At 36.5% G+C, this 27206-nt stretch overlaps 1 protein-coding gene across 2 annotated transcripts in view; it reads right to left on the bottom strand.

Annotated features, from left to right (window-relative positions):
• Positions 1-27206, bottom strand: part of PDZRN4 (PDZ domain containing ring finger 4) — a 389612-nt gene that overhangs the window by 18057 nt on the left and 344349 nt on the right. For both annotated transcript variants that reach the window (XM_039472032.2, XM_039472034.2), the window contains 2 exons: positions 3920-4018; positions 1224-1286 (listed from right to left, as the gene is read on the bottom strand). In XM_039472032.2, the coding sequence (XP_039327966.2) occupies positions 1224-1286; positions 3920-4018 (162 nt within the window). The remainder of the gene's footprint in view (positions 1-1223; positions 1287-3919; positions 4019-27206) is intronic.

Raw genomic sequence — 27206 nt, 5'->3', positions numbered from 1 at the left:
CGAACAAGGGAGAGAACTGCAGAAGGCTGGGCAGGACGTGTGCCCAGGCAGCGCAGACACAGTTACCATGACAGTGTCATGCTGTACCGTGATCATCTGTGTATGCTGCTGTCTTCCTAAACAGAGACAGCGGGCTCCAAATGCTGGGACAACATCTTGTCTATTTTTGAAGACCTAGTTTTCAGATTCCAAAAGCGGGAATCCAAAGAAATGCTCTCCAGGGGTCCATATCCAACGAGGAGAAATGGGAGCTCTGGAACTGTGGCAGTGATGTTTAACAACTTATTGCTCCCTGGATTTATCATTCAAGTTCTCCTCTCTGTTTCACAGTTGTGATCAGCAGTGAAACGCCACCCAAAGGACCTCTGTTTTTATCTTGGGGTTGATCTACTGGTCGCAAGAGCAGGGGCGCTTGAGTGTCTTCTCCCTGTAGCCTTTCTTTCTTTCTTTCTTTTTCTAAGATAGTGTCTTACTTTGTCATCTAGGCTGGAGTGCAGTGGCACCATCTTGGCTCACTGCAACCTCCGTCTCTCCAGCTCAAGTGATTCTCCTGCCTCAGGCTCCTGACTAGGTGGAATTACAGGTGCCTGCCACCATGCCTGGCTAATTTTTGTATTTTTAGTAGAGACAGGGTTTCACCACATTGGCCAGGCTGGTCTTGAACCCCTGACTTCGTGACCTGCCCTCCTCAGCCTCCCAAAGTGCTGGGATTACATGCATGAGCTACCGTTTAGACTTTTATATAGCAAAGGAACATTTAGATCCATGTTCACCTAATTTATTCTGGAAAAGGCAGCAATAACTGCTGCTGCTAGTAGTCATAGCCATTAATATTTGTTAAGTACTTATGCATTGTGTTACACATGTTGCATGCATAATCTCATTTCACCTTCACAACAATAATAGGTTATTATTACCATTTTTTTTTTTAAATGAGGAAATGAAGCTTAGGATGAGAGGAGGTTAGGTGAGGTGCTAAGCAAATGGTGAAGCTGGAAGAGAAGTCATATTTGACTCCAGAGATTCTATCTGAACCATTAATTATTAGCTAATCACTCTTAATAAATCATACCATCCTTAATAAGTTTTAAATGATAGCTTTTTTGGGTTTTGCAGTTGTTAATATCCAAAAATTATTTTCTCGACAGTTTACAAGAAACAAAATAAAATAATAACTGCTGGACAGACCGTGGGAAACTAAAGGAAATAACCACACCACCTACTTGCAAAATACGATCCCCTTCTCGAATTCGGCCATCTTTGGCAGCAATGCTGTTTGGATCTACCTGTAATAAAGAGGACATATATCTTCAGCCAGATATGAAACATTCCCGTAAGAACTTAAAAATATGGTTTTAAAATATATTTTGAAAATTTTAAAATATACTTTGAAAATATATTTTCAAAAAGCTGTTTTCAAATTCTGTTGATTTATGACAGTGTATGTCATATTTCTCTCCATCAAAACTCACTGATTCTGAAAATATAAATGAGCTATTTTAGAATGAACAAGAATAAAATTGTGAGGACTAGAGCAGAACTTAATCTGAAGATCATTTTTTTCACCCTTCCTCCTCCTGTCCTCTATTTCTTCCTTCCTTTTTCCCCTCATTCTTTTTTTCACATTCATTCACTCATGTTTGTATCCCAACTGTCACAAAGGATCTTCAGTTGACATGAGATGTTAATACTACGACTCTCTGGATCCAGGAAATTTACTTTCTATGAGATGATTTTAAATCCTGCCTTACTTGTCTTATCAAAGCTGACAGCTATACTGTAAGTCCATACTTACAAAGAGAATTATGTCTCATGAGCACATTAATTTATAAAGAAATTTACAACCTATGTTTCTCAAGAGAAACAGACACACAAATCCAATCCATGCATTTAATTACTCAATACCACTTTACATATGGGGCAAAGTATATTAACTATAAACTATCTTAGAATGTATAGATATATAAGACTCTATCGGGAACTTATTGGCATTTTAAGGCCAAACTTGAGTGATGACCTACAGTTCACTGGGGGCAATTTCATCTATCAGATTTCATGTGACGGCATCAAACTTTATTTAGACTTGTTGCAGAAGAGCTTTTTTTTTTAAGCAAAGTATTTCAAGTGTAGCATGAGGTTGATCCATCCTATCCACATGCTAGATATTACTTTCTTGTTAGGGGTGCCACCTAATAATTGAGTCTTAAATCATCCTTCAAGAGTAATAGACATTATAATTACACGTAAGAGGTAAAAGGAAAACATTCCTTCCAGGTACATATGTTCAGATCCTGTGTCTTCTTTCCCTTCCCTGAAAAGTGCAGTTGCAATTCTGACATATTTAAATAGTAAACAGAGACTTACTAGAAGGAAGTGAGGGATGAATCATGAACTGTATCCCAATTAAAAGCCATTCACAATCTAAAACCTTGTCTTTAGAACTGTAATCAAACTAATATTAAACTTCTCCCTTCCTACCTCTGTACATATTACAAAAGATAATTCCACAGATGTTTCCTTATACTTCCTCACCCTAATCAGAGGAATTATCCTAATGGCATATTTAAAAGAAGTACATAAGTGGAATATTGTCTGGAGTTCTTCCATCACAGAAGCCAGTCAGTAAATTTTTTGGTAAAGGGATAAAGAGTAATATTTTACACTTGCAGAGTTGTGTTGTTTTCTAAATGCATTAATTATATTATCTCTTCCACATTCTAAACAACTATATAAAAACAATAAAATAAGTATTGTTGTACTCAGTTTCTAGTTGGGAAAGCTGAAGCTCAGTATATTAGGTAATGTTTTCATGATTATGGCGAAGAAAACTTGGAACAGCATAGAACAGCAATTAGTATCTAGTTTGTCTAGCATTCATATGTAAATATATATATGCACATACGTTTTCCACATATAAGTAACTTTTTTATCATATGTATATTTAATTTTAACTTTTTTAATATTTAGAGACAGAGTCTTATTCTGTCACTTAGGCTGCAGTGCAGTGGCACAGTAATAGCTCACTGTAACCTCAAACAACTGTGCTCAAACAATCCTACTGCCAAAGCTTCCTGAGTAGTCAGGACTACAGGCATATACCACTATGACAGACTAATTTTTTTTTTTTTAATAGAGACAGGGTCTCACTGTGTTGTCTGGGTTGGCCTCAAACTCCTGGCCTTAAGCAATCCTCCTGTGTCAGCCTCCCAAAGTGCAGGGTTTATAGGCATAAACCGCTGTGCACAGCCTTAATTTTTTAAAACATACCTTCCTACTTCATATAAAATGATGACTTTGTGAGTTTTTAAAAATCACCTATTGTAATAAAATTTGCTTCACAGTCTTCAAAAGGAATGAACACTAACAGTATCTCACATTTTAGAATCTCACTTGTGTATTGCTTCTGGCTAAGGTTGAGGGTAGAATCTCACTCATGGGGTTGAATAAAACAAACTAATAGATGCACTCATTGGGTATTCAAATTTATCAATGACATCAGCAGAGTAAAAGATGGGATTATTGTGAATAGTAATTCAAAACAATTAGCCAGTGCTACTGTCAATCGAACTCATAAAAGACGCAGAAGAATGGAAGGACAGATGTTTGAGGACCAAAAGCTTTGCTGGACTTGCTGCATTCTTATGGGGATTCATTCATTTGCACAGTGTGACCACTTTTGCACTTTTCCTTGCTGGGATTCTGAGACGAAAGTATTCACATTAAACAAGCTGATAATAATTACATTACTTGGGCAGCATAATTTACTTTGCTAATTGAAAGTGACAAGTTTTGGAACATGGCCAATTCTTCACATTCAAGCCTCTGAAGGAAGCGTTTTCTCCTTGTGAGTCATTTCACCCCATTTCTCCTCGTCTCCCTCCTCGAATTTCCCCTCCGCTACCCCCATGGCATTTCTTACCTCGCTGACATAAATGCCGGTATCTTCTTCATCATCTGTTCGGTAACAGACCGTCAGGCCCAGCTTCTCTTGACTGCTAACACGACACAACTTGACCTCCTGAGAGAACAACACACACGGATGACATTTATGCCAGAAAGAAAACATCCAGCAGAATGGAGAACTTATCGATTTTCTTGGGGCCATTCTGGCAAGTATTAACAATTATTGCCAAACACTGGAAATGAACTTTTGTTACCAATATTATTCAAATGTTCTTTCAGCGTGGATTTCTATATAGTTAAGCCAATGTTTTATATTTTTATTGTAAAGTTGGAGATACACAATTGTTTCAATCAAGCTGTCAATGTAAAACTCCTTAAAAATTATACAATAATGTATAAATCAAATACATATATACATAATACACTGGAATCAATAAAATATTTCAGAATGTCAAAGTTGGTGGAAAAATGTTCATAAAAACATGAAGAGTTACTATTACATGGTTTTTATTTGTATTATTAGAAAACAAAATAAGTTCAAATTAAAAAAAGACTATTCTGAGCTGTTTCCATCAATTCTGCTCTTGAGTTCTGCACAGTATGATAATAAGCAAGTGTTTTTTGTAGGTCAGGCTATGGTTTTCTATTATTTTATAGAAACTCTCACTCTTGGAAAGAAATGGGTTCATCCAGGCTGAAGGGAGAGACATCAAAAGCCATTTGGGGCAGAGGCAATGATTCAAAATGAAGCAGTAAATGAACAAGAAAATGCATTTACTGAAACACATGGCTAAGGGCTTGAAATGTCAGTCCTCAGGTAATGTATATTGAATTTACTTCCTGATTTATGTTCAGTAAAATAATGATAAATTTCAGTGTATTTCATTTTTATATAATGAAACGGACTTGTACTACTTTCAGAAGCAGATGACTTCAGGATAAATTACGTATTTCCAAGAATTAAAACACAAATTAGCACACTAATTATGGAGAATTTATTCCTATTGGATGGAGAATATAGGACCCATTAGTAAATAATCAGATGAAGAACAATGTCTATTTAAATTAGAAGTGAAGTCTGGATCAATTTCTAGCACTCAGGCTCTGTGGGAGTGCTGAATTTGTCTGTCTTGCTTAATGCTCTTTCTCTAGTGCCTAGAATAGGATAGTTTCAGTGTGGGCACTCAGTAACGGCTAGCTGAAAGGTGACTCATTTTATTTCAGAAATGTTTCCTAGTACACACAGATTTTTGTAAAACCATAAGTAGGCAGTCTTTCTTCTTTGGAAATAGAAGAGTGTGTGTGTGTGTGTGTGTGTGTGTGTGTGTGTGTGTGTGTGTGTGTGTGTGTGTTTGTATAAAGATGATGAAAGTTGAGAAGAATAGAGTGCTAAGGTCTAAATGTTTGTGTTCTCTACAATTATAGAGACCCTTAGGGGTCTCTATATATAAGTTCAAATAAAAAAAAAGACTACATATAATTGTAGAGACCCCTAATGTTAGGGTTTCAACATATTTTACCTGCCAAGGAGATAACAGACTGTTAGGCCCAGCTTCTCTTTACCTACCTGCCTTTGGTAGATGATTAGTTCATAAGGGCTGCTGACCCCTCATAAATGGGATTAGTGCCCTTATAAAGAGGCCCTAGTGAGCTATCTTGCCTCTTCTACCATGTAAGGACACAGTGAGAAGCTGCCTCTATGAGGAACAGGCCCTTACTAGACACTAAAACTGCAGGTGCCTTGATCTTCGACTTTCCAACCTCTAGAACTGTGATAAATATGTTTCTGTCATTTAGAAGCCACCATCTTCATGGCATTTTGTTATAGCAGCCCAAATGGACTAAGACGTAAATATTCATTTAACTGTCTAAAATCTGAAATAGTTACCAGAACAAAATGAAGAAAAACTTAACTTCAAACAAGAGAATACTTCCCAGAACACTGTTACATTTGAGTAAATATCCTATCAATTCTGTATTTCAATGAAGTCCATGTCAGTGGTAATAACCTGTTTAAGAATGATATGCTATACACCGCGGGTAAATCCTTAGCAAGGGGATTTGCTCTCATAAACTCGTGACCAATAATTTCACAGATAACAGCAAATAAAACTGAATTCAAATCCTCTATTCTGAGATAAGTACTGCAAATTAGTGAAATGCATGGAACTATAAAGAACGTTGACTTTCTGACTGGTAGAAAAAGATATTCTATGTTATTATGCTTAGAAAGGGTATAGTGTTGGCCGAACAGTAAAGAGAAAAGGTGAAACATCCTTCTACCTAAACACAGACTAGGAAACAGTGAAATGATTTGGCACCAGAGGCAAAAATGTACACACCAAGCAAAGATCTTTTCAAAACTGGCAATAATTAATGCCTCCAGAGGGAAAGCATACTTGACTAAAACTGCAACATTAGGAAGAAATTATAGCAACAAAATAGTTTCAATTACTGCAACAAGGTATACAGTCGAGGAGTATCTCTTAGTGATTCCTCAGAGACCAATAAGGAAACCTACACACACTATAATGAGCTGAGATTGGGACCTTTAAATCAACACAAATGAGGAGCTGTAACCAAAGCTGAAATCCACTGACTTTCAATGCCCTAACAAAGCATGGAAGCAACTCTCAGTATTGTGAAAAGACATTTTCAGGGGGAACATTCTTTTTTGAATATTTTCTCCACATTTGCAATGGTTTACCTTGACTTTGGTGTTTGCTTAGAAGATGTCTATCCAACTATTTTGCAATAAAATTGAATGAATGTATTAAAACAAAAAGGGCAGAATCCACCTATAATCCTTCAACACTACAAATCAAAGCACTTACCCAAGAATCTCAGAAGAAAGGAGACTAAGGTCCTCAGGTCAAAGTAACTTTTCAATATTTTCATTGTCTTGGACCAAATCCAAACTGTGAAACAGGTCTCAAAATTATCTCCATGGTCTTTGTTTCCAATATTCACTCAACACCCTCCTATTTCCTTTCAGCTGCCCGGAGTCCCTGAGGCATGAATATTATAGGTTTGCGATTTTGCCTGTCCCCTAACAAAGCTTGGCATTCAGTGTGATTTTTCCATTCTCTCAAAGATAGCTCTTGAGACATTAAAATAATACATAAACATCTCTCAAAGGAATCATCATTAACAATTACTTAATATGTGACCGAAACAGGCTTTAGTGCATACTAATAAACGCTGAAAATACAAAGCCTTAAAGCAAGGGACTAAATCCTTGGCAGAAAGCCTTCAGGCACCATAAGAGACCCAAGTGAGATTTTTCTGGATCCCACAAACCACCTCATTCCAGTCCTGAGTGTGAAGTTGCATTTCTTGGTTGAGAATGTCTCAGATACTACACCGTTTACATTAAAACACAGAAACATACATTTTAGAATCAAAGTTCCCTTAATTTTATGACAAAATAACTTGTCTACCCATAGACAATTTTGTTTGTAGGAGGCAAAGGTAGCTTTATAAAGTCTCTGATTATCTAAAAGGAATTCTGCAGCACAGGTTTAATTAAGCATTCCCTGCACAGGATAGACAAGGCTCTGACTTCTGAAGGAAGAACCTCCTGGTAACAGAGAATGTTTTCCCTAACAACTTTCATATCTTTCCCTCTGTCACTTGGAAGCTATTTGATGAAACACATAAAAGTGAAATGCTACCTCTGTACATTTTCTCCATGGAGACAATTCATGAATGTATACAAATCAAAGCCAAACCTGCATGGATGGCAGCACTAACCATCCATTTGTGACCAGAGTGAAAGAATCACCTCACACACCTGGTGAAATTACATTCATTTTGACTTAAATGTACTTCAAGACGTAATGTTCTGGGAAAGTGTCTAAAGTCTCCTTAAAAAAATCAAACTTCAGTATCTAATATTGTAAGAAATTGATTATATATAGATTGAAAGTGGAGTAGAAGATACAGTTTGTTATTAAAGCTTGCTGTGAAACAGCCTTCTAATCACAGAATGACACAAACAGGATTTTTACATAAATTGGTTGTACTCCAGTGCTGTGAAATTTTAATTTTTTTTTTTGTAGTTGAGTCTAGGAAGAAATGAGAAAAAGAATAAAAAATTGCTTTCTAGATAGAATTCTCTCTTAGGGAAAGAAACAAGGGTTGACACTGCTTGAGAAGCAATGGCTTTTTAAGTAACATTGTTCCCAAACTTTAAAGAACACTTAGGCCCATGCATGCCATAAAGATTTTCCTCTGCATAAGAAAATTCAAATGCAATCAGCACTATTCAAGTCTGAAGAAGAACTAGGGCTAGACCAGACGTCCCCAAACTACGGCCCACTGGCCGCATGCAGCCCCCTGAGGCCATTTGTCCGCCCCTCCCCGACCCCCCCACTGCACTGCAGGAAGGGGCACCTCTTTCATTGGTGGTCAGTGAGAGGAGCACAGTATGTGGCGGCCCTCCAACGGTCTGAGGGAGAGTGAACTGGCCCCCTGTGTAAAAGGTTTGGGGATGCCTAGGCTAGACAAACTAGTCATTTATATCAGTTGACAATAAGGGAATGTAGGGTCTATTGTGTCCATATCTTTATGTTCCTGGTTTTCATTTATTAGACAATACATATACTTTACTCAATCTCAGTGTTAATCATATATCATTTTATATTTTTGAATATTGATTAGTAACTAGTAAAATACCATGTTGTTCCAATAAAACATTTATTTCAAAAAATGAATCAAATGAGAAATATGAAAACTTTAATCCCCATAGCTAAATAAAAGTTAGTCTATTATAAAAATGTTGCTTATCATTATCTCCTGCATAATGAAATCTGGGGATAATACTTAGTAAAAAGTGAATAACAAAACTCCTGGAATATCCAAATCCCTCTGACAAAACATTTCAGGTTTGCGCCCTCCAACTCCAAATTATTCATAACAAGTTGATGCAACTAATAATTAAATCACATTTCTGTAGAGAGATAAGGGCAAAAGCTAAAGCTTATGGTCATGTCTTTTCTCTAACATCCTTAACCCTGCCTCTTTATTTAACTACTTCTTTTTCAATGGCCTTCTGAAATTTGGGCAGCTTTTAACCTCCAATTTCTCATTCTTAGAATCAAAGACATTCTGGATTCTTTGGGAAAGAAAGTGGCCACATTTCTCTAGACCCAGGTTGGCTGCTTCTCACTGTGGGCTGTGAATCACCTTAAGAAGTTATAAATGATCTATTTGGAGTATAGTTTATGCCTTAATGAAGAAAGAAACATTACTTTTGCCTCTACTGTTAATTGGGGAGGAAATGAATTCATGATGTTGGTAAACGATAGTTGATGTCAGGAAATCTGGGCCAGGAATAGAAAAGAGAAAATTGAAGTAAGTGAGAAGTCATCCATACATTTTTTTTCTATTTCCTATTTTATTTTTATTTATTTATTTATTTTTGAGATAGTCTTACTCTGTCACCCAGGCTGGAGTGCAGTGGTATGATCTTGGCTCACTGCAACCTCTAATCCCGAGTTCAAGTGAGTTTCCTGTCTCAGCCTCCCGAGTAGCTGGGATTACAGGTGCCTACCACTATGCCTGGCTAATTTTTGTATTTTTAGTAGAGACGCAGATTCACCATGTTGGCCAGGCTGGTCTCAAACTCCTGACCTCAAGTGATCCACTTGCCTCAGCCTCCCAAAGTGCTGGGGATTAGAAACATGAGCCACCGTGGCCGGCCATGATCCATAAATATTTTATCATTACTTCTGCTGTGACAACTAGGGAACCAGGAAGATTGCATGGAAACCTTTCCTAGAATGGGCTTCCACTCAATAGAACTCTGCCTAAAACAAAGAACAAAGGCATAGGAAGAAACCAGGAAGACACTTGTGTTTACATCAGGAAGGTTTTTTTTTTTCTCCTCCTCTCTCTGTTTTGCTTATTGTATCTTTTGAGGAAACTGCAATTACTTTATTATTTTTTAGCATCATGTGGTTTACCTTTGGAAGAATCCAGAATCCAGGGTTTTTCATAGCTGATTGTTGAGTTTTTAGGAGATATTAAAAAGATAATTTATTAGCTTCCTAAAGGTATTGCTAACTATCCTCGCCCATTTGTGATTTGATTTCCTGACTCACATGTCCGTTCTTGGGAGATGTCCACAATGTGTAGAAAAGACTATTCATAAAATGCCATTTTCATAGTTGCCTTATTTTAAAGGTAGCAATGTTAAGCACTTCATTTGTAGTTTAGAAAGATGACTTCTGCACTAGCATAGTGGGTGAGCTCAAATGTTCTTGCATTCCCACTCTAGCACTTTTGTTCTCTCATTGGACCTTGAACCTGTCAACCGTTCCACTTCTCACTGTCAATAATTCCTTCAGGCCCACTCCTCTCTCCTGATGCAGCTTGAAATTCACAGTTATACAATCTATTTTATAAAATTCTCAACTACCCTGTTCTTTTTGTCACTGTAAAATGCAAATAAAAGGTCAATATTGGTTATGACCAAGTATTCACCTCCCTGCTTCCCCAGCTGAGCAGCGGCCTGGTCCCAGAGGGAATGCATACCATGATGACCATAGCTACTGCTTTCCCTGTAAGTTCATTACCACAGGTTGCAAATGGGCAATCCATGCTGCCGACAGTCACACTCTACTTTCCTTGCCAAGTTGCTGTTTCACGTGCTAAAGGAACTAGTGCTCCTCTTTTTTTCAAATTTCTAACAAAAACTGCCTGCTCTTAGTTGATGACCTGATCTCATAGCTCACTGGATCTTAGTGGATTATTATGACCTCAACTTTGTACTCTCCCAGTTTGGTGTCTGGTGTCTCTTCTGTCTCCAACTCTGCTACCATGCCCTTCTCTGTCTTCATGCTTGGCCAGTCATGCTGTTCCAGACTTCATTGTGGGAAAAGAAACCATGGAATGGAAACCTCTGTGTTTTCCCTCCACTTACTGTATCAGTCCACATATGCATTTGTATGTAGAAAGACTCTCTGGGTTGTCTTTCTATACAATGAAAGAAAAATTTCCAATCCTACCAAAGGTGAGTGTCTCCACTCATGCTCTGTAAACCATTCCTTTAAGATTTTTCAAGAATTTCTCTCATGGAATTATTCCTTCTTATCCTGTATTACTCATTTCAGATCCTCAATAGAGCACTTTCATTCTCTCTCTCTCTCTCTCTCTCTCTCTCTCTCTCTCTCTCTCTCTCTCACACACACACACACACACACACACACACACATTAATATCATCCATATGGGGTGGGGCAGAGGGAAACCTTGTGGACATGAGAGTCAGCTCTAGGTTGAGGGCTACTGGAATAATCCAGCAAACTTTGAAGAGATTATAAAATTAGTCTTGGTGTTTACCAAGAAGACCACATTTCCAAACAGAGAAACATTGATCATGCAAAGGCACAGAGGTAGGAAACAGCATTTCATGTTAGAGGAGCTTTAGGTAGTTAATGTGTGCAAAGCTAAGAGTTTAAGATTGGGCTGGGTGAGAGGTCATGGTGAACACTAAAACTGCAGAGGTAGGCAAAGACCAGATCATGGAAGGATGACCACACCCTATTAAGTAATTTGGACTCTTTGCAAAGAGTAAAGGGGGCTATTTTAAAAGAAATAAAACTGTCAGATTTGTAGTTTAGAAAGATGACTTCAGCACTAGCATAGTGGGTGAGTTGGAGGAATAAGCAAATGTTACCAGTTCATGCAAGAGAAGCAAAGGGCTTGAATGCAAGCAGTGTCATTATCCTATCGGTTCTTAAACACAGTTACCATTATTTCCATTCCATAGATGAAGAAAGGAAGCCACAGAGAGAACTTGGGCCTAAAGTCACAGAGTGAATCAGAAGCAGAGCTGGAATTTACATTCTAGCTACAGGATCCGGTCTGAATTCTCAACAGCGCCTTCCTCTGATTTCATGGTCTATTGTTCTTTCTCAGTTTTTAGCTCTCAGCTTACTTGCTAGGTGGTACCCTTGTCCATCGATCTTTCTGAAGCAGGGGTCCTAAAGTCCTATATCAGAATTTCACTGATGCTTAGTAGCTTCCTGGCAATTATGAGCATTTATTTTTCTTTCTTTTAATTAGAAAATGTGTATTTCATTAAGATGCTTAGTTTTAAAATTACCTATGTACTGTTCTTTAATAAGGCCCTTACCTATTATGTTTATTATTATATTCCACAGCCTTAGATATGAAACAGAGAAATTTCTTTGAGGATGACACCTCGTCTTCTTTTTCTCTGCATTTCTAGTACCAGCAGAGGACTGAGAGCTTATGAGAAGTCCCATGTGTTTTTCTTTAATGAGTTAACTGCTCTAGTGAAGTTGGTTGTATGGTATAATTGCTTTTGCTGCATTTGTACAGCAGCATAATTAGATTAAGTAGAATATGTTGAGAAAGCTATATAAACAATAGATGTGACCTACTCTCTCATCTCTGCCAACAAGAAAAGTAACCAAAGAATGAACTGTAAAATTAAAGCAAAATTATCTTTGAAGTTACTAACTCTAAGAATTCCTCTAGCATGTTCAGTTTTTACTTATACGCTTTACTGACTGGACATTTTCTTAGCACCTGCTACGTGCTATGGATCACACTGGGAAACTTCTTATGTACCAGACATTTCTCTAGGTGACTTCTGAATAATGTCTCATTTAGTTTTTTTTTAAGAATCTGATAGAGTATACAGTGCACAGAAGTTATTTCTGGTCCATCCAGCATATATTCACTGTCTTTTTGGAAACCTGTCCCTAAATTTATTTTGCAGAATTACACCTTTTTCTTTCTAGTCTACGTGTTTGTTCAGGCTGATTCCAGCTCCAGGGGTAGGCTTGTGGTCCAGGGATTAGCTAATGGCTGCATTTTACTTCCCTGGGTATAGTGATCATTTCAAAAATGGGTATTTGATTTAGTTCAAGCCCATCAAAATCAGGTTCATGATTGAAACTATTAGGAAAAGAACACTTGTCTTTTCCATTGTATTTGAAACACAGGAATGTAGATGAGGAGTAGCTCAAAGCTTTATCATGCCACAATATATAGACCCTGAGGATGGATTCAGAAAAGGGGATAAAAACCAAAGATGGAGAAAGATTGAAATTTAGTGCCATGATTTGAGCCCCTGAATCAAGTTATATCTAAAACAATAAACTTTTGGTATTTTCAGCAAGAAGAGCCGATAAAACTCCTTTTTTTCTTTAAGCATTTGTTTTAGGTATTCTGTTTCTTGGACTATAATCTCAATTGCTTTTGGTAGATATTATCTACAGATTTATAAATGAGGAAATTCAGAGCCAGCATTAAGTAATTTATTTAAGGTCACTCAGAAACTACTCATCAGAATCAGAAATTGAATACAGATCTCTCTATCTCTCTCTTTCACACACATACACACACAGACACACACATTTTAACTCTGAAGATTGTTTTTTCAAGAGATACATTCTTATAGTCCAATGGTCAATTAAGAGCTCATTGTCTAGATGGAGGCTTAAGCACATAAAGAATTCACTATAGTGTAATAAGAGATGTGGTAAAAGATAGATGGGATGATTCAAGGAGCAAGATGAGCCACAAGAGGGGAGGCTCCAGAGAGGAGCTACTGTTTACATCGAGGGTGAGACATTCAATGTTGGCTACCAGGAAAGGGGCTTAGAAATGAATTAACAGAGGACACTAGAGAGGTGAGTTAGGATTGATTTCTAAAAGGTCTCATAACCAAGTCAAGTCCTGGGCAGAAAAGTGAAAGGGAGGCCAATATGAATAATCTGTGGTTTTTCATCTTACAGAAAACATAAGCAATTATAAAATTAGGACTATTAAGAGAAAGCAAGAACTTGATTTTCTGGTATTTAACCCAAGCAGAACCATAAATTTCTTCTATTTTATCTTTAATATTGATTAGGTTTTTTAAAAGAAAACAAACGATTTATTTCCTACAATTATTTGGGAGGTAATTTTAGACATAATCTAACTTGCCTTCTATCTTTTATAAGTTGAAGTGACTTACCTACATTCACCTGATAATTTAGTGGCAGAGCTAAGAGTATAAACCAGGCTTCCTGACTTTCATTCAATTGCTCTTTTTTACTATTACCATGCTGATACTATTCTTCAATCAAGTCATTCTGACCTGGGACTGACGGTGGGGGTTCATGGAAAGGTGTGTGTTGGGGATGGCAGAATCACTGAATGGGAGACAGAGGCTGAATGAAGCGGGTTATCCAGATGAAATGCGTGGAGGCAGGAACAAGGTGGAGAACCTCGTTTGTTGTGATGTCAGCTGAATGAGGGTGAAGACCATAGAATTCTTAGGAAAGCAAGGCTTGAGTTGAAAAGGTCTGTTCTATTCTTTCGACCCTTAGTGTCTACAGCAAATTTAAAAGGAAGAAAGAGCAGACCTCACTTTCATAGAAAAGTACTGTCCATTCTCAGAGAGGCTCAAATCCCTATTGTAATGTCCATAGTGCCGCTTTCACCGGACCCTGCAGTCTTTATTGCATCTCCACTCTCAGCACTTGTAAGCTGTCCTTCCTTTGAATTACTTTTCAAAAGAAGGTGTTAACAATCTTCTTTTGATATTACGTATGTGCACTCTGCAAAGTAAACAATCCAAAAGGACAGGGTGACCCTTTATGCTGTGGTTGTCTCTGACTGGATGATTGCATTTCTTAGTTACATCTGCTATCACGCTCGAGTTTGCTATGTTTTCAGCAAAGGAAATCAGTTAAAGAGATACCATCTACTGTTTGAGATTCTGTTTCATAGTTTCATAGTTTAAAAAGTCACTTTGAAAAGGTATTCACTTCAGAAAGGCAAAATAACTTTTTGGCTAAATATAAGGGCAGATATAGACAATTGATAGCTACTTTGGGTGGCAGAAAGAGAATTGTTAGGGATAAAAGCAGAGTCTAAACATTCACAAAATGACCCACAAGAGTGCCTTCAGGAGAATTTTTAAAAATAGGGCTAGAAGAAGTAATGAATATTAACTCCGGGTGACATGCTATAGTGTTAAGGTTTATCATTGCTTTATCTAATGGGAATTAATGTCATTGGCAGCCTACATTTTGGAATATTGGAAGCCCTGTTAAATATTTGGCACAAGAGTTGAGACACTGCCTAGCCCTTGAAAGGTAGGATAGATGGGTAAGGACAGAGGGACAAAGGAGGAATAATTAAGAGTTATAGGGCTGCAGTCCATGAAAAAGGCAGGAAGGGGAGTCTATTTAGGTTTGCTAAGGCTGAAAGATGGCTCTAAGGCACACGGAGTTAATAGAGAGGCTAGAGTTACTGTAAACCTGAGTTAGAAGTTAATGAAAAAAAAAAGAATCTGGGGCATGTTAACAAAAACTGATTTTTGAACTTGCATAGAGATGTTAATTTAAATTTATCAGATAATATTCCATATATCATGCTTTATGATGGACCTATATGCTGATAAGCAATGACAATTATTTGCAAAAAAATAGCACAAACCTACTGTTTTGTTCATAGGTGGATCATATTGTTTGTGTTACGTAGAAATGACAAAGATTTTACATTGAAAACATTACATGGAATAAACCTGTTCCTGAAGGTAGATCAAAGAAGGAAATCTTTTTATGTTATTATATTTTTATACTCAATGCTCAGACATTGGTTGAGAATATGACAAAATAATGAATTAAATCTCTTCCATGCCCTACTATGACTCCCCTAAAATATAGTATTTTCTTCTAGGATCTGATGGTGAGAAATTTGATCTACAAGATTAATTATTAAAAAAGATGCTTGGAGTTTCTCATCTCCAGATTAGTACCACAGTGTATAATAACAAAAAATGTCATTGTAAATACATAATGATTAATCATAGGTGATGGACTGATCCTGAATTGATGGATGATTTCCAATTTGGTAGGTTCTACATTTTGTCACTGGCCATAATACCATTATGGCATTTAAAAAACTCATTTAACAGCAGAAATTCTAGAGTTTTCCTTTTCTGTTCTTTTTAGAGCCAGCTCTAGTTATTTTTTAATGCCAATCTATTATGATACATGAAATGCATTACATCTTTATTGTACTGGCAATAAAATTCTAGTAACATGCATTAAAACCAATTAGTGCACCTGAATATCTCCTGATCTGATGAATGAGAAAAGGAGGGCCTACATTTATCTATTTCAGATATTATACATTGAATTCCAGACTGGGAGATGCCCGTGTCTATGTTGACACAACAGAGATTTATCAATCCTCCTCAGAACTTCTCTTTATTTGAAAAGCATTCAGGAACTTATCCAGCATGTGTTATTAAGGAAACACAAAAGGAAGATTAACAAAGAAGAAGAAGAATAGAAAATAAATAAACCTGTTGATAAGATGAACTTCATTTCTATCAGCTGGTTACTGAAGCAGGAAATAGAGGCTTTTCTAATGAGGCACTGGGCTATTCCTACAATATTTTCTAAGCTATTTTATAGTTGGGGGGAGGGAGCTTTTCCTGTGGTCATCATAACAGGAAAAGGTACAAGACTTAAAGCTATCAAGATCCCATGAATGTAATAATAATTTTTCCCAAATTGCTCTTCTCTGTTCCTTTTCTTGTTTGGTAATGTAATATTTTAATATAATTAAATGTGCTCAAATATTTCTGATCTAACCAAAGAAATTGAACTGTAAAATAGACTTACTAAAACATATAACAAAAGATGATAAAATATTGATGTTAAACTTTAGTATTTTATTCACATTTTAAGCCTTTTTTTCCTCCAAAAATCTCAGGATATTTGAGTTTTTAAAATCAAGCAGGAAGATACGCATTTTAAATATATATACCCTTAGAAGGAAAAAAGTTATTTTGAGGAGATATGTCCATTCTTGAGGAGAAGAATTAGAGGAGCTCCCACAAAATATATATATTATATTTATACATAATATATATACACATATATCACTTATTGACATAATTTCATGTGCACATATCTTCTAAGTTTGATTATAACTAGTTGCCTGTACTCCCTGGATTTATAACTAACAGTGGACTGTAATGTTTAACAGTGACACTATGTTATCATCTATTTCACAAAATGCAAAATAAATGATGGTACAGACTTTTACGAGCTGTTAAATTTTCATAAGAATGTATATAGTGTCACACATATATATCAGTGTTTTATTCTAGATGGTATAATTCTTCCAGTGACTGGTGTATAGTTGTATAATTGTATGCTTGTATAATAACGATGACAAATTTGTGTCGTTTTAAATTGAGTAGTATTTTTTAACATGTGGATATATGATTATAACTAATCAGATTAATTTCAATTTTCAATTTATTTAACATATTTATTTATTAAAAGTGTTTAATGTTTACTTGCCCAATAATTGTATTGCTTTTTCCTTGGGCCTTTAAAGAGTAGGCATGTTTCTCTATTTGTTGTTAATGAATTAATCTGATCATTTGGCCATTTCAAATTAATTTCAATCACTGCATTATCCATTCTTCATTCTGGTTTAGTAGCTACATGCAAAAACATGGATCATCAAAATTAACCCGAGTATATCAGCATCTGTTCACTACTGTATAATTTATAGTAGCAAAGTATCATGAATATCCTCCATGTCCACAATATGAGAGTTCTTAAATAAATAAGGAAATATCTAAACACTGAATTTTATGACTCTGAGGAACTTTTATAAAAAGGGAAATGATCACAAATTTGTATAACATAACCCCATTCTTCAAAGTCTTATATTCAAAGAAAAATTCCTAGATGGAAATAGCAGTTAGCTCTAGTTGCTGTTATTATGAAGATGATTACTTTCTTTTTAATATACCTTTGTATATCCAAATATCTTTGCTGTGGCCATGTAGTTACTTAAGATTTAAAAACCATGATTTTAAAATACAAATATTCATTCTTAATAAAATAAATAAGGGATATACCATAAAAGTCTGCTTATCTCTTTTCTTTCTCTCCTACCTGAGCAGGTTGGTCTTAGTGACTCTTCACAAATCTGATCTTCTTCCCAAGTTGGTTAATGACCTTATCCTTTTGCCAGTTACCCAGGCTTAGTTCTTCTCTTTCCTTTCCTTTCTACTCCCTCTGTTGCTGCTACAGTTCGGGACAACATAATCTCTTTCCTAACTTTTCTACCCCCTTGAATTCATCTGGTACATTACTCCCTGATGAATCCCCTTAATGTAAGTCATTAAACACATTATTACATGCTTACAGATTGATACTACAGGCCCTCTGTAATCTGATCTCAAACAACATCACCCCCCAACTCTCCTACTATTCCACTCACGCATCTCATGACCTGGCCAACTGAAGTAGGAACCATTCCCCAACTCTGTTCTAGAGATTCCTGTATGCCTCACAAAAAAATATATGCCACTTCATTCACTATCCTAATTAAAATTCTACCTGTGATTCAAGATTTAATGAACTATGAACTTCCAGAGAGTAGAGACAATGTATCCAGCTTTGTATCTCAGTGTTGATTATGGAACTTTCCAAGTAAGAAGTACCCATTGCCCATTTGCCACATAAATGCGCACATTTCAAACCACATGTTTACCATGGTCTCCTTTTATCACCCAGAAGTGCTCTTCTCTTCCACCCTCTGACTATACTGAGGTCTCTGCATCTCTGTATCATCTCAGCACATCTCATACTTGAGCTTATAGTGTTTTAATGGAAGACAGGGACAATCCCAGCTTAAGGCCCTATATGTTCAGCCCAGTATTCAGTTACAGCAGGACATGTCTAGAAGACTAGTATAAGGGCCTGCTAGGACCCATATGAAAGAGGGCTTAATAGTCTTCCTGTGGAAAATAATATTGATACTCAGGAAACAAAGATTCAAGGAGTATGACTCAGAAAAACAGAAGTTCCATATTTGCCAGTATTACTACTAAGTACTCTGAAAAACATGTCTGCTGAAAACAACTGATGATACTTAAAAACTTATTTTTGTTAACCATACTAACAAGAGGACAAAATGACAGTAAATACTAAGAGGACAAAATGAATGAAGGAAAGAATTTGAAGAAGAAGAAAAATCAAGAAGGATTGTGTGTGTGTGTGTGTGTGTGTGTGTGTGTGTGTGTGTGTGTGCTTTTCAATAGATGTTATTTTTGGGGGGCAGATTTAAGTTCACAGAAAAATTTAGCAGAAAGTACAGAGAATTTCTATCCTTCCTTCAAACATGCATAGCCTCTTTAATTATCAACATCCCCCACCAGAGTAGTGTATTTGTTACAGTTGGTGAAACTGCATTAACACATTTCTCTCAAAGTCCATAGTTGACATTAGGGTTACTCTGAGTGTACATTCTGTGGGTTTGGACAAATGTAACATGGCATGTATCTACCATTATAGTATCATACAGAGTAGTTTTACTGCCCTAAAAATCCTCTGTGCCCAAATTTTTCATCCCTTTTGCCACAATAATCTCTGAAAACCACTGATCTTTGAATTTTCTCCATAGTTTTGCTTTTTCATGTAGCTGGATTCATACAGTACATAGTCTTTTTAGACTGGCTTCTTTCACTTAGTAATGTGTATTTATGCTTGTTCCATGTTTTATCATGGCTTGACAGCTTATTTGATATTCCACTGTCTAGAGGTACCCTAGTGCATTTGTCTATTCACCTACTGAAGGACTTCTTGGTTGCTTTCCAGTTTTGGCAATTAAGGAAGTAGATTTTAACCTTGAACGTATTTACGTATTTACTAATTTAAGGGAACCTAACCCTCAATGTTTCATAAGGCATGAAGGACAGGAGACAAAGCCCAAGGTGTAGAGTCTAATAGAAGACCACAAGAATGAAGCTGGGAACCCAACGGCTATACTCTTGGTGAACAAGAACCACACCATGCCCCTCCCAAGGGATTGTAAAGAAAATTGCTGCCTTAGTCCATTTACACAGCTAGGACTGAATACCAAGGCTGGGTAGTTTATAATACAATTTAAAGAAATTTATTTGCCTCATGGTTCTGAAAGCTGAGAAGTCTAAGACAGAGGGACCAGCATCTGGTGAAGAACCTTCTTGCTACATCATCCCATGGTATGGTAGAAGGGCAAAGAGAGGGCAAAAGAGAGACAGAGAAAAAGGGACCAAACTCAGCATCTTATAATGAACCCACTGCTGCAATAACAAACCCGCTCCGGTGGTAACAGCATTAATGGATTTGTGAGACCATAGACCTCATGGCCCAGTAGGCTCTCATTAGGTCTACCTCCTAATGCTGCTCTATTGGGGGATTAAGTTTCCAACACATAATTTTGGGGGACACATTCAAACAGTAACACTTGCCTATTATACATTTTGACCTGATTGAGAAGGAAAAAAGACTCACTTGAGAATGTACCAGTAACAAATTGGCTCTCATGCAAACCTCACAGAAGTTTGCAGTTCAAATTCACACTGACTGTGAACTGTATCTAAAATAGTTCAAGCTGATAATTAAGCTTAAAGGACTTCTAGGAGGGTGATATCCTCAGAAGTCTGGCAGAAACAAATACACTTTCTATCTGCAGAAACCAAGGTCTCAAAGGATAATACAGATTAAGTTAGAATGAGCTTAGAGTCAAATTTCACAAAACACAAAGAAACAATGCATCATGAGCGAGATTCAGCAACAGAAAAAAAATAGCATAATTGCAAAGCCATTAGAAATATAGAGATTTAATATAACAGAAGAAATATGAGAAGGAATTGCAAATATAAGTAAAGTATAGATAAAAATAACTAACATGAAGATAGAAGAACTTACAAAAAGTATAAGTAATTGAAATGAAAATTTAATGGATACATTTAACCACAGATTGGACATACCTGAGGAGGGAAATTACTCAACTGGATATTAGTGAACTAGAAGATAGATTAGATAGAATTATCTAGAATGCACACAAAGAGACAAAGAAATAAAAACTAGAAGATAGGAGTTATGAAATACAGAGATAAAGACAGAATATTATGGAACTGATGAAAGTACTAATCCAGACGCAGGAATAACCCTCTTTACTACATATTGAATATATATATTATGAATCAGTAAATACATAGTCAAAAGATATCTTTATTGTACTCAGACAAAACATCTGCAAACCTGGAGTTCTATACCCAGGGAAAATATCTTTTTGGAACAAGGATAAAATAAAGATATTTTCAGACAAACAGAAAAACCAAAGTATTTTGCCAATAGCAGACTGTTACTAAAGGAAACTTTAAAAGATGTACATGGATGGAGCTGGAAGCTATTAGCCTCAGCAAACTAATGCAGGAACAGAGCACCAGATGCCACATCGTCTCATTTGTAAGTGGGAGCTGAACAATGAAAACACATTGTCATAGGGAGAGGAACGACACGCACTGGAGCCTGTGGGGAGTGAGAGAATGGGAGAGGAGAGCATCAGGAAAAATAGCTAATGCATGCTGAGCTTAATAACTAGCTATTGGGTTGATACGTACAGCAAACCACCATGACATACGTTTACCTAGGTAACAAACCTGCACATCCTGCACATGTATCCCGGAACTTAAAGTAAAAAAAAAAAATGTTTAAAAGAGATGTCCAAATTTAGAAGGTAAACTCAGATAGAAGGACTGTGATTTAAAAAGGAATTAAAAGCGAAGAAAATCTAACCAAATCTGGAATGTATATAGTGACTCATAATGAGTATAATGACTTAAAAAGTTAAAACCAGAAGAAGTTTAAATGCTTATAAAGGTAACAGATGAATCAGCCGGAGAGTCAATAAAATTTAAGTGTTCCTGAGTCCTTGTATTGTTTAAAGAAAATAAAATAATTATGAAATTGTTAAAGTAGAATTTCTAAGATAAGCACTAAAAGAATAGCTATAGTATAACTTCTAATTCAGTGTAGAGAAAAAAATGGGATGAGAAAAATAGTCAATCAATTCACATAAAAGATTTTAAAAAAGGGAAGAAGAAACAGAAAAGGCAAAACAAAAAAGCATAGTATGATGTAATATAATTAAATACAAATCTATAAATAATTATAAGTAAATAATTATGTGTAAATAAAAGATAGAAAATGACAAAAATGGAAATGTGAAGAAGAACCACCACCACCTGTAAAGCAATAATAATCCAGCTATCCCAAAAATGTAGAGGAAACACTTGTAATTAGAAGTTTTAAGAAGTTATGAGAAAAACATTTAAAACATAACAGTTCGGAAAAGTTGAAAGTAAAAGACTGGCCAAAGATATGCCACAAAATACTTAGAAAAAGCTGGTATAGCTATATTTTCAAATAAAAAATATTTTTGGACAAACATCACAATAAATAATGAGGGTTACTAAATTTTTTAAAAAGCTAAACTGACTAGGAAGAAATAAACATTTCTGAACTTTGATACACCTCAACTCATCATCCCAAATTGTAGAAATGACAGAATTAGAGGTCATGTTTGACAAATCTATTAATGTAATGGTAATTGATAGATCAATTAGGTAATATATTTTTAAGCATGTAGATGATTTGAACAATAAGGTTAAAAAGCTGATCAAGTGTATAGCTACATACTATTATCCTTAATGCAAAAAATATATTTTTTTCAAGCATGAATTAATCTTTTATGAAAAATGTTCTCCTCAACATAATGATAGCAAACACATTACATTTATTTTGTGACAGGCAGTGTTGCAAGCAATTTAGAGTACATTTAGTCCTCACAACAATTCTAAGGGTTTGGTATATAAACATTCCCTTTTTATAGATGAGAAAGCCAAAGCACAAAAAGGTTAAGTGATTTTTCCAAGATCGTACAATCAGAAAATGGAACAGCTGGGATATCCAAAGTCTGTTCTCTTGCCTACTATATAATATTGCAGAAAAATGTACAGTACTTGGAAATTAAGCTATTAAAAATATATGCAATCTTATGGAGAAAATTATAAAATCTGTTGACAAATATTAAAGAGGACCTAGAGAAGAGAAAAGCTCATGTTCATGATATGAAGGAACCAATGGCAAAAGAGCCAGTTCTTCCTGAATGGATGTATAGATTTAAATTATAACATTGTTGTAGACATGCAATTTATATGAACTACCAAAGGGCAAAGAATAGTAAAGATATTTATAAGAAGAATAAAGTAAGAGGATTAGCCAGCTACCAAGACTTCTTATAAAGATATAAAACAATTTAAGACAGTGTAGTATGACACAGAGTTCGACAAAATGACTAATGAAACAGAATGGAGAGACCAGAAACAGACTCAGACATATACAGAAACTTGATTTATAATGGAGTTTTAATTACATATCAGATAAAAAATGGACTTTCAATTATTAGTACTGAGAGAATATGTTGTACATAACAGAAAAATAAATTTGGGTCGCAAACTCTAACCACAATAAAAAATAACCTGTATGGGTTAAAAATTTAAGTAAAAGACAAAATTGTTTTTAAAAATATTAGAATACAAATAGAAAGTACTTTTTCTTTAGGCAAGAAGGATTTTTTTGGACTAGATAGAAGAATCATGAACCATATATATATATATGTATATATTTACTGCATTAAAATTAGGAACTTGTGTTTATCATAAATACTATTAAAAAGCATAAAGCAAGTCACACACTGCGAAATAGTGTTTGTATTTGCAGCACATGAATGATTGATTTTAAAATATATAAAGAGCTAAAGAGTAAATAAACAAAAGATAATCCACATAGAAATGAGCATTGTAACAAAGAAGAAAACAGAATAGGCTAATAAACATATCGAATGGAAGTGCCGGATAGAAAAGAGCATGGTCTTTTAAAATGATACGAAAGAGGGGAAGAGGAGCGCTGGGAAGGAAAGGGTGTGTGGTCCCTAGCTAGGGCTCCATTCCCACGGACCCAGGTGAGGACAGACATTTTTCTTTTCACCTCCAAATTTGCATTTCCCAAGACCACCCTGGCCACCATGGCCCCACCCTGGGCCTATAAAAACCTGAAACCCTAGCAGGCAGACACTCAAGCGACTGGACCTCAAGAAGAGCAGATTGGCAGAAGATACAAGCACCTGCATTTTGAGAGAAACACATTGGCGGAGGAACACACAAGCAGCGGCATTTAGAGAGGCCACTGGGAGCACAGCGACAGGACATCGGGAGCAGGGACAGGCACCGGTACAGCGGCAGGCCATCCACTGACAGAAAGACCTGGAGTTTGGCTGGGGCGGTGGGAGGAGAGCCCAGGCCATTGAGTGGCAGACTCCACGGGAAAATCATCTCCCTTCTGGGTCCCCCACCTTCTGGGAGCTACTTCCACTCCATAAAACCTTACACTCATTCTCCAAACCCGGATGTGATCAGACTATTCCAGTACACCAAGGTAAGAACCCGGGATACAGAAAGCCCTCTGCCCTTGCAACAAAGTAGAGGATCCAACTGAGCTGGTTAACAGAAGCCACCAAAACGAAAAGAGCACATGCCAACTGTGGCTTCAAGAGCTGTAAACATCCACCCCTAGACACTGCCCTGGAGTCAGAGCCCCACAGCCTGCCGGTCTGTATGCTCCCCTAGAGATCTGAGCAGTGGGACGCGCTGAAGAAGCGAGCCACACCTCCATCACCCTCCCTGCGAGAGGAACAAGGGAACTTTTCCCATTTCAAAAGGATGCTCAACTTCACTAGGTATCAGGGGAAGGAAGATTTTAAACCGCAATATAATACTATTTCAAACCAACTGGAGACAATGAAAAGTCAAGAAAATCGTTAAGTCTGATCATGCCCAACCAGTGTGTGTGAGAACGTGGTGCTTTGGGAGCACCTCCACATAATTAGTATGAGTAGAACTGGCTCAAGCACTAACTTCTTAGTAAATATATTATAACGATGTGCATATTCTATGCCCAGGAGTGTTCCCAGAGAACTCTCTTAATATGCACCAGTCTATGCATAAAAGAATGTTCACAGCACATCATAATATCACAAAACTAAAACACCCAAATGCCCACCAAGTGAATACATAAACTGTACCATTTAAAAAAATGTTAATCCTAGATAGTAGTGAACATGAGTGATTTACAGCTACACGTTACAACTTGGATGAACTAGGTTCGGAATTTGCAGAAGAAAAATACAGGTTTCAGAGGAACCATACTGTATTCAGTATAGTTCCATGTACATATTTAAACATGCAAAGTTTAACACATTGTTTAGAGCTACAAACTTACGTGGCATAATTATAAAGCAAGATAATAATAAACAAAATTCAAAATAGTGGTTCAGGCATGCATAGAACTGCAATGCCATAATCATATTCTTTTTCTAAAAGTGGGTGTTGGGTGGACGTCATTCACTGAATCTTTGTTTGAAGGCAAGTTGATATTGTAGCATAGTATTTATCACTCAAGTATTGTAGATCTGCCATTGAAGGCTTAGGCCATTGTTCTAAAAGTATAATAGAGAAACAGTGGAAATGAAAGACCCATTTCAGCTCTTGATGACCTTAAAAGTATAAAGACAGGCACAGGTTGCTTTTTCTCCTGGAGGTAATTGTTGAAACACGGCATGCGTTATGCTGTGATCTGTGCAACCTGTCTGAACCAGTCAGAGGTGGAGAGAGGAGAAGACAATGGTCATTAGAATATTAGGTCCTGAAGAGAATATGATCAGCACAGTTGAAGCCAGAGAGAAGGAAGACGTCAGATTTCACGGAATAGCAACAAAAGAGTTTGAGATCATATATAACACATACTCCAAGGACACTCAGAATCTTCCGGAAAGATTTTGAAGAATGACTTGAGGAACTCCCACAAAAACATGGAGAAAAGAGTAGAGTTGAAAATAGTTTTATAACTGCCTAAGATTGGCATTTTATTTTTATTTTACTTTAAATTCTGGGGTACATGTGCAGAACATGTAGGTTTGTTACATAGGTATACACGTGCCATGGTGGATTATTGCACCCATCAACCCATCATCTACATTAGATATTTCTCCTAAAGCTATCCTTCCCCTAGTTCTCCACCCTTCCAGCAGGCCCTGGTGCGTGATGTTCCCCTCCTGTGTTCATTTGCTCTCATTGTTCAACTTTCACTTATGAGCGAGAACATGTGGTGTTTGGTTTTCTGTTCTTGTGTTAGTTTGCTGAGAATGACGGTTTCCAGCTTCAGCCACGTCCCTGAAAAGGACATGAACTCATCCTTTTTTATGGCTGCATAGTATTCCATGGCATATGTGTGCCACATTTTCTAAGAAAACTGGACAACTGTTATTTGTGTACTTATAATGAATAACAGATATTAAATTACTGTGGCCAGAGAGCACATATGTGTTTCATCCTAGTAGTACCTTACCAAATGAAAAAGAATAAGTTCTTTTTGCATAAATGCATAAATCCAGCAGAATATCTGTAAAACAACTTTAAGTGTATCTGATGCTAGATATTAGGGATATCATCTTTTTTATAAAAGGAAGGTGCATGTTATGGTAGCACTAAAGTGCTCTTGAATTAGTCTCCTAATACTTTTAGTTATAACCAAATTTAACTCAATATCTAATCTAGGACAAGTATGAGTGTGGAAAGAGGCCTGTGCAAACACGTTTCCTTCTGCTGTAAAGGGAATGAGAAATGAGTGTAATAGAGACAGTAATTTAGGTACACTTGGAAATCAGAAATTAACACACACGCATGCGTGCAAATGTATGCACACTCCTCTTGAATATATACCAGCCCTAGAAAGCTCAGTCCTTTCCAACTTGGTGAAGCCACTGGTATCCCAGCACCCCAGGAAGTCAGTCCCTCTGAATGCTCTTGGCTAAAATGCAGAGATTCTGCAAATTACTTCTGTAATGGGCAATGGAGAGGAAAAACTGGATGAAATTCAACATAGGAAAAGCCAATTTGAGTACTATAAAATGTTTTCTAATGATGGAGTTTATTAGGTCTTGAAATAATCTCAGCAGGAGAATGTGAAGGCTATATCAAAAAGAGGACTTAAAAAACAGCAATAAAAACTTTGATTTAAACTGTCAATAGGGCAAATGTCTGCAGCAGACAAAACGCAGGACCTTGAGAACATTAACAGGGTTATAACACTTTTTGAAAACATATGTGTTAAAGAAAAAAACCTTACGATTCACTGCTGTGTGCTAAAAAGTAAAAGAAATTGTAGTTTCAGAGAACTGTTATTTCCTTTTTTAAAAATCAGTCTAATCTTCAAAAATATGTTTTCCTATTGTGAACAATGTGAGGCAGGATGGTCTGGAACTAAAAAGCAGTGGCTGTGAGTCTGCTGTAATTACAATTTGTCTAGCATCTCATGTTTAAGTTCAAGAATTTTCGAGTTTCCACCATGAATGAAA

This window comes from Saimiri boliviensis, chromosome 7 (assembly GCF_048565385.1).
Source record: "Saimiri boliviensis isolate mSaiBol1 chromosome 7, mSaiBol1.pri, whole genome shotgun sequence".
NCBI classification, from domain to species: domain Eukaryota; kingdom Metazoa; phylum Chordata; class Mammalia; order Primates; family Cebidae; genus Saimiri; species Saimiri boliviensis.
Note: the sequence above shows the minus strand (reverse complement) of the source record. Positions and strands in the feature narration are given on the sequence as shown.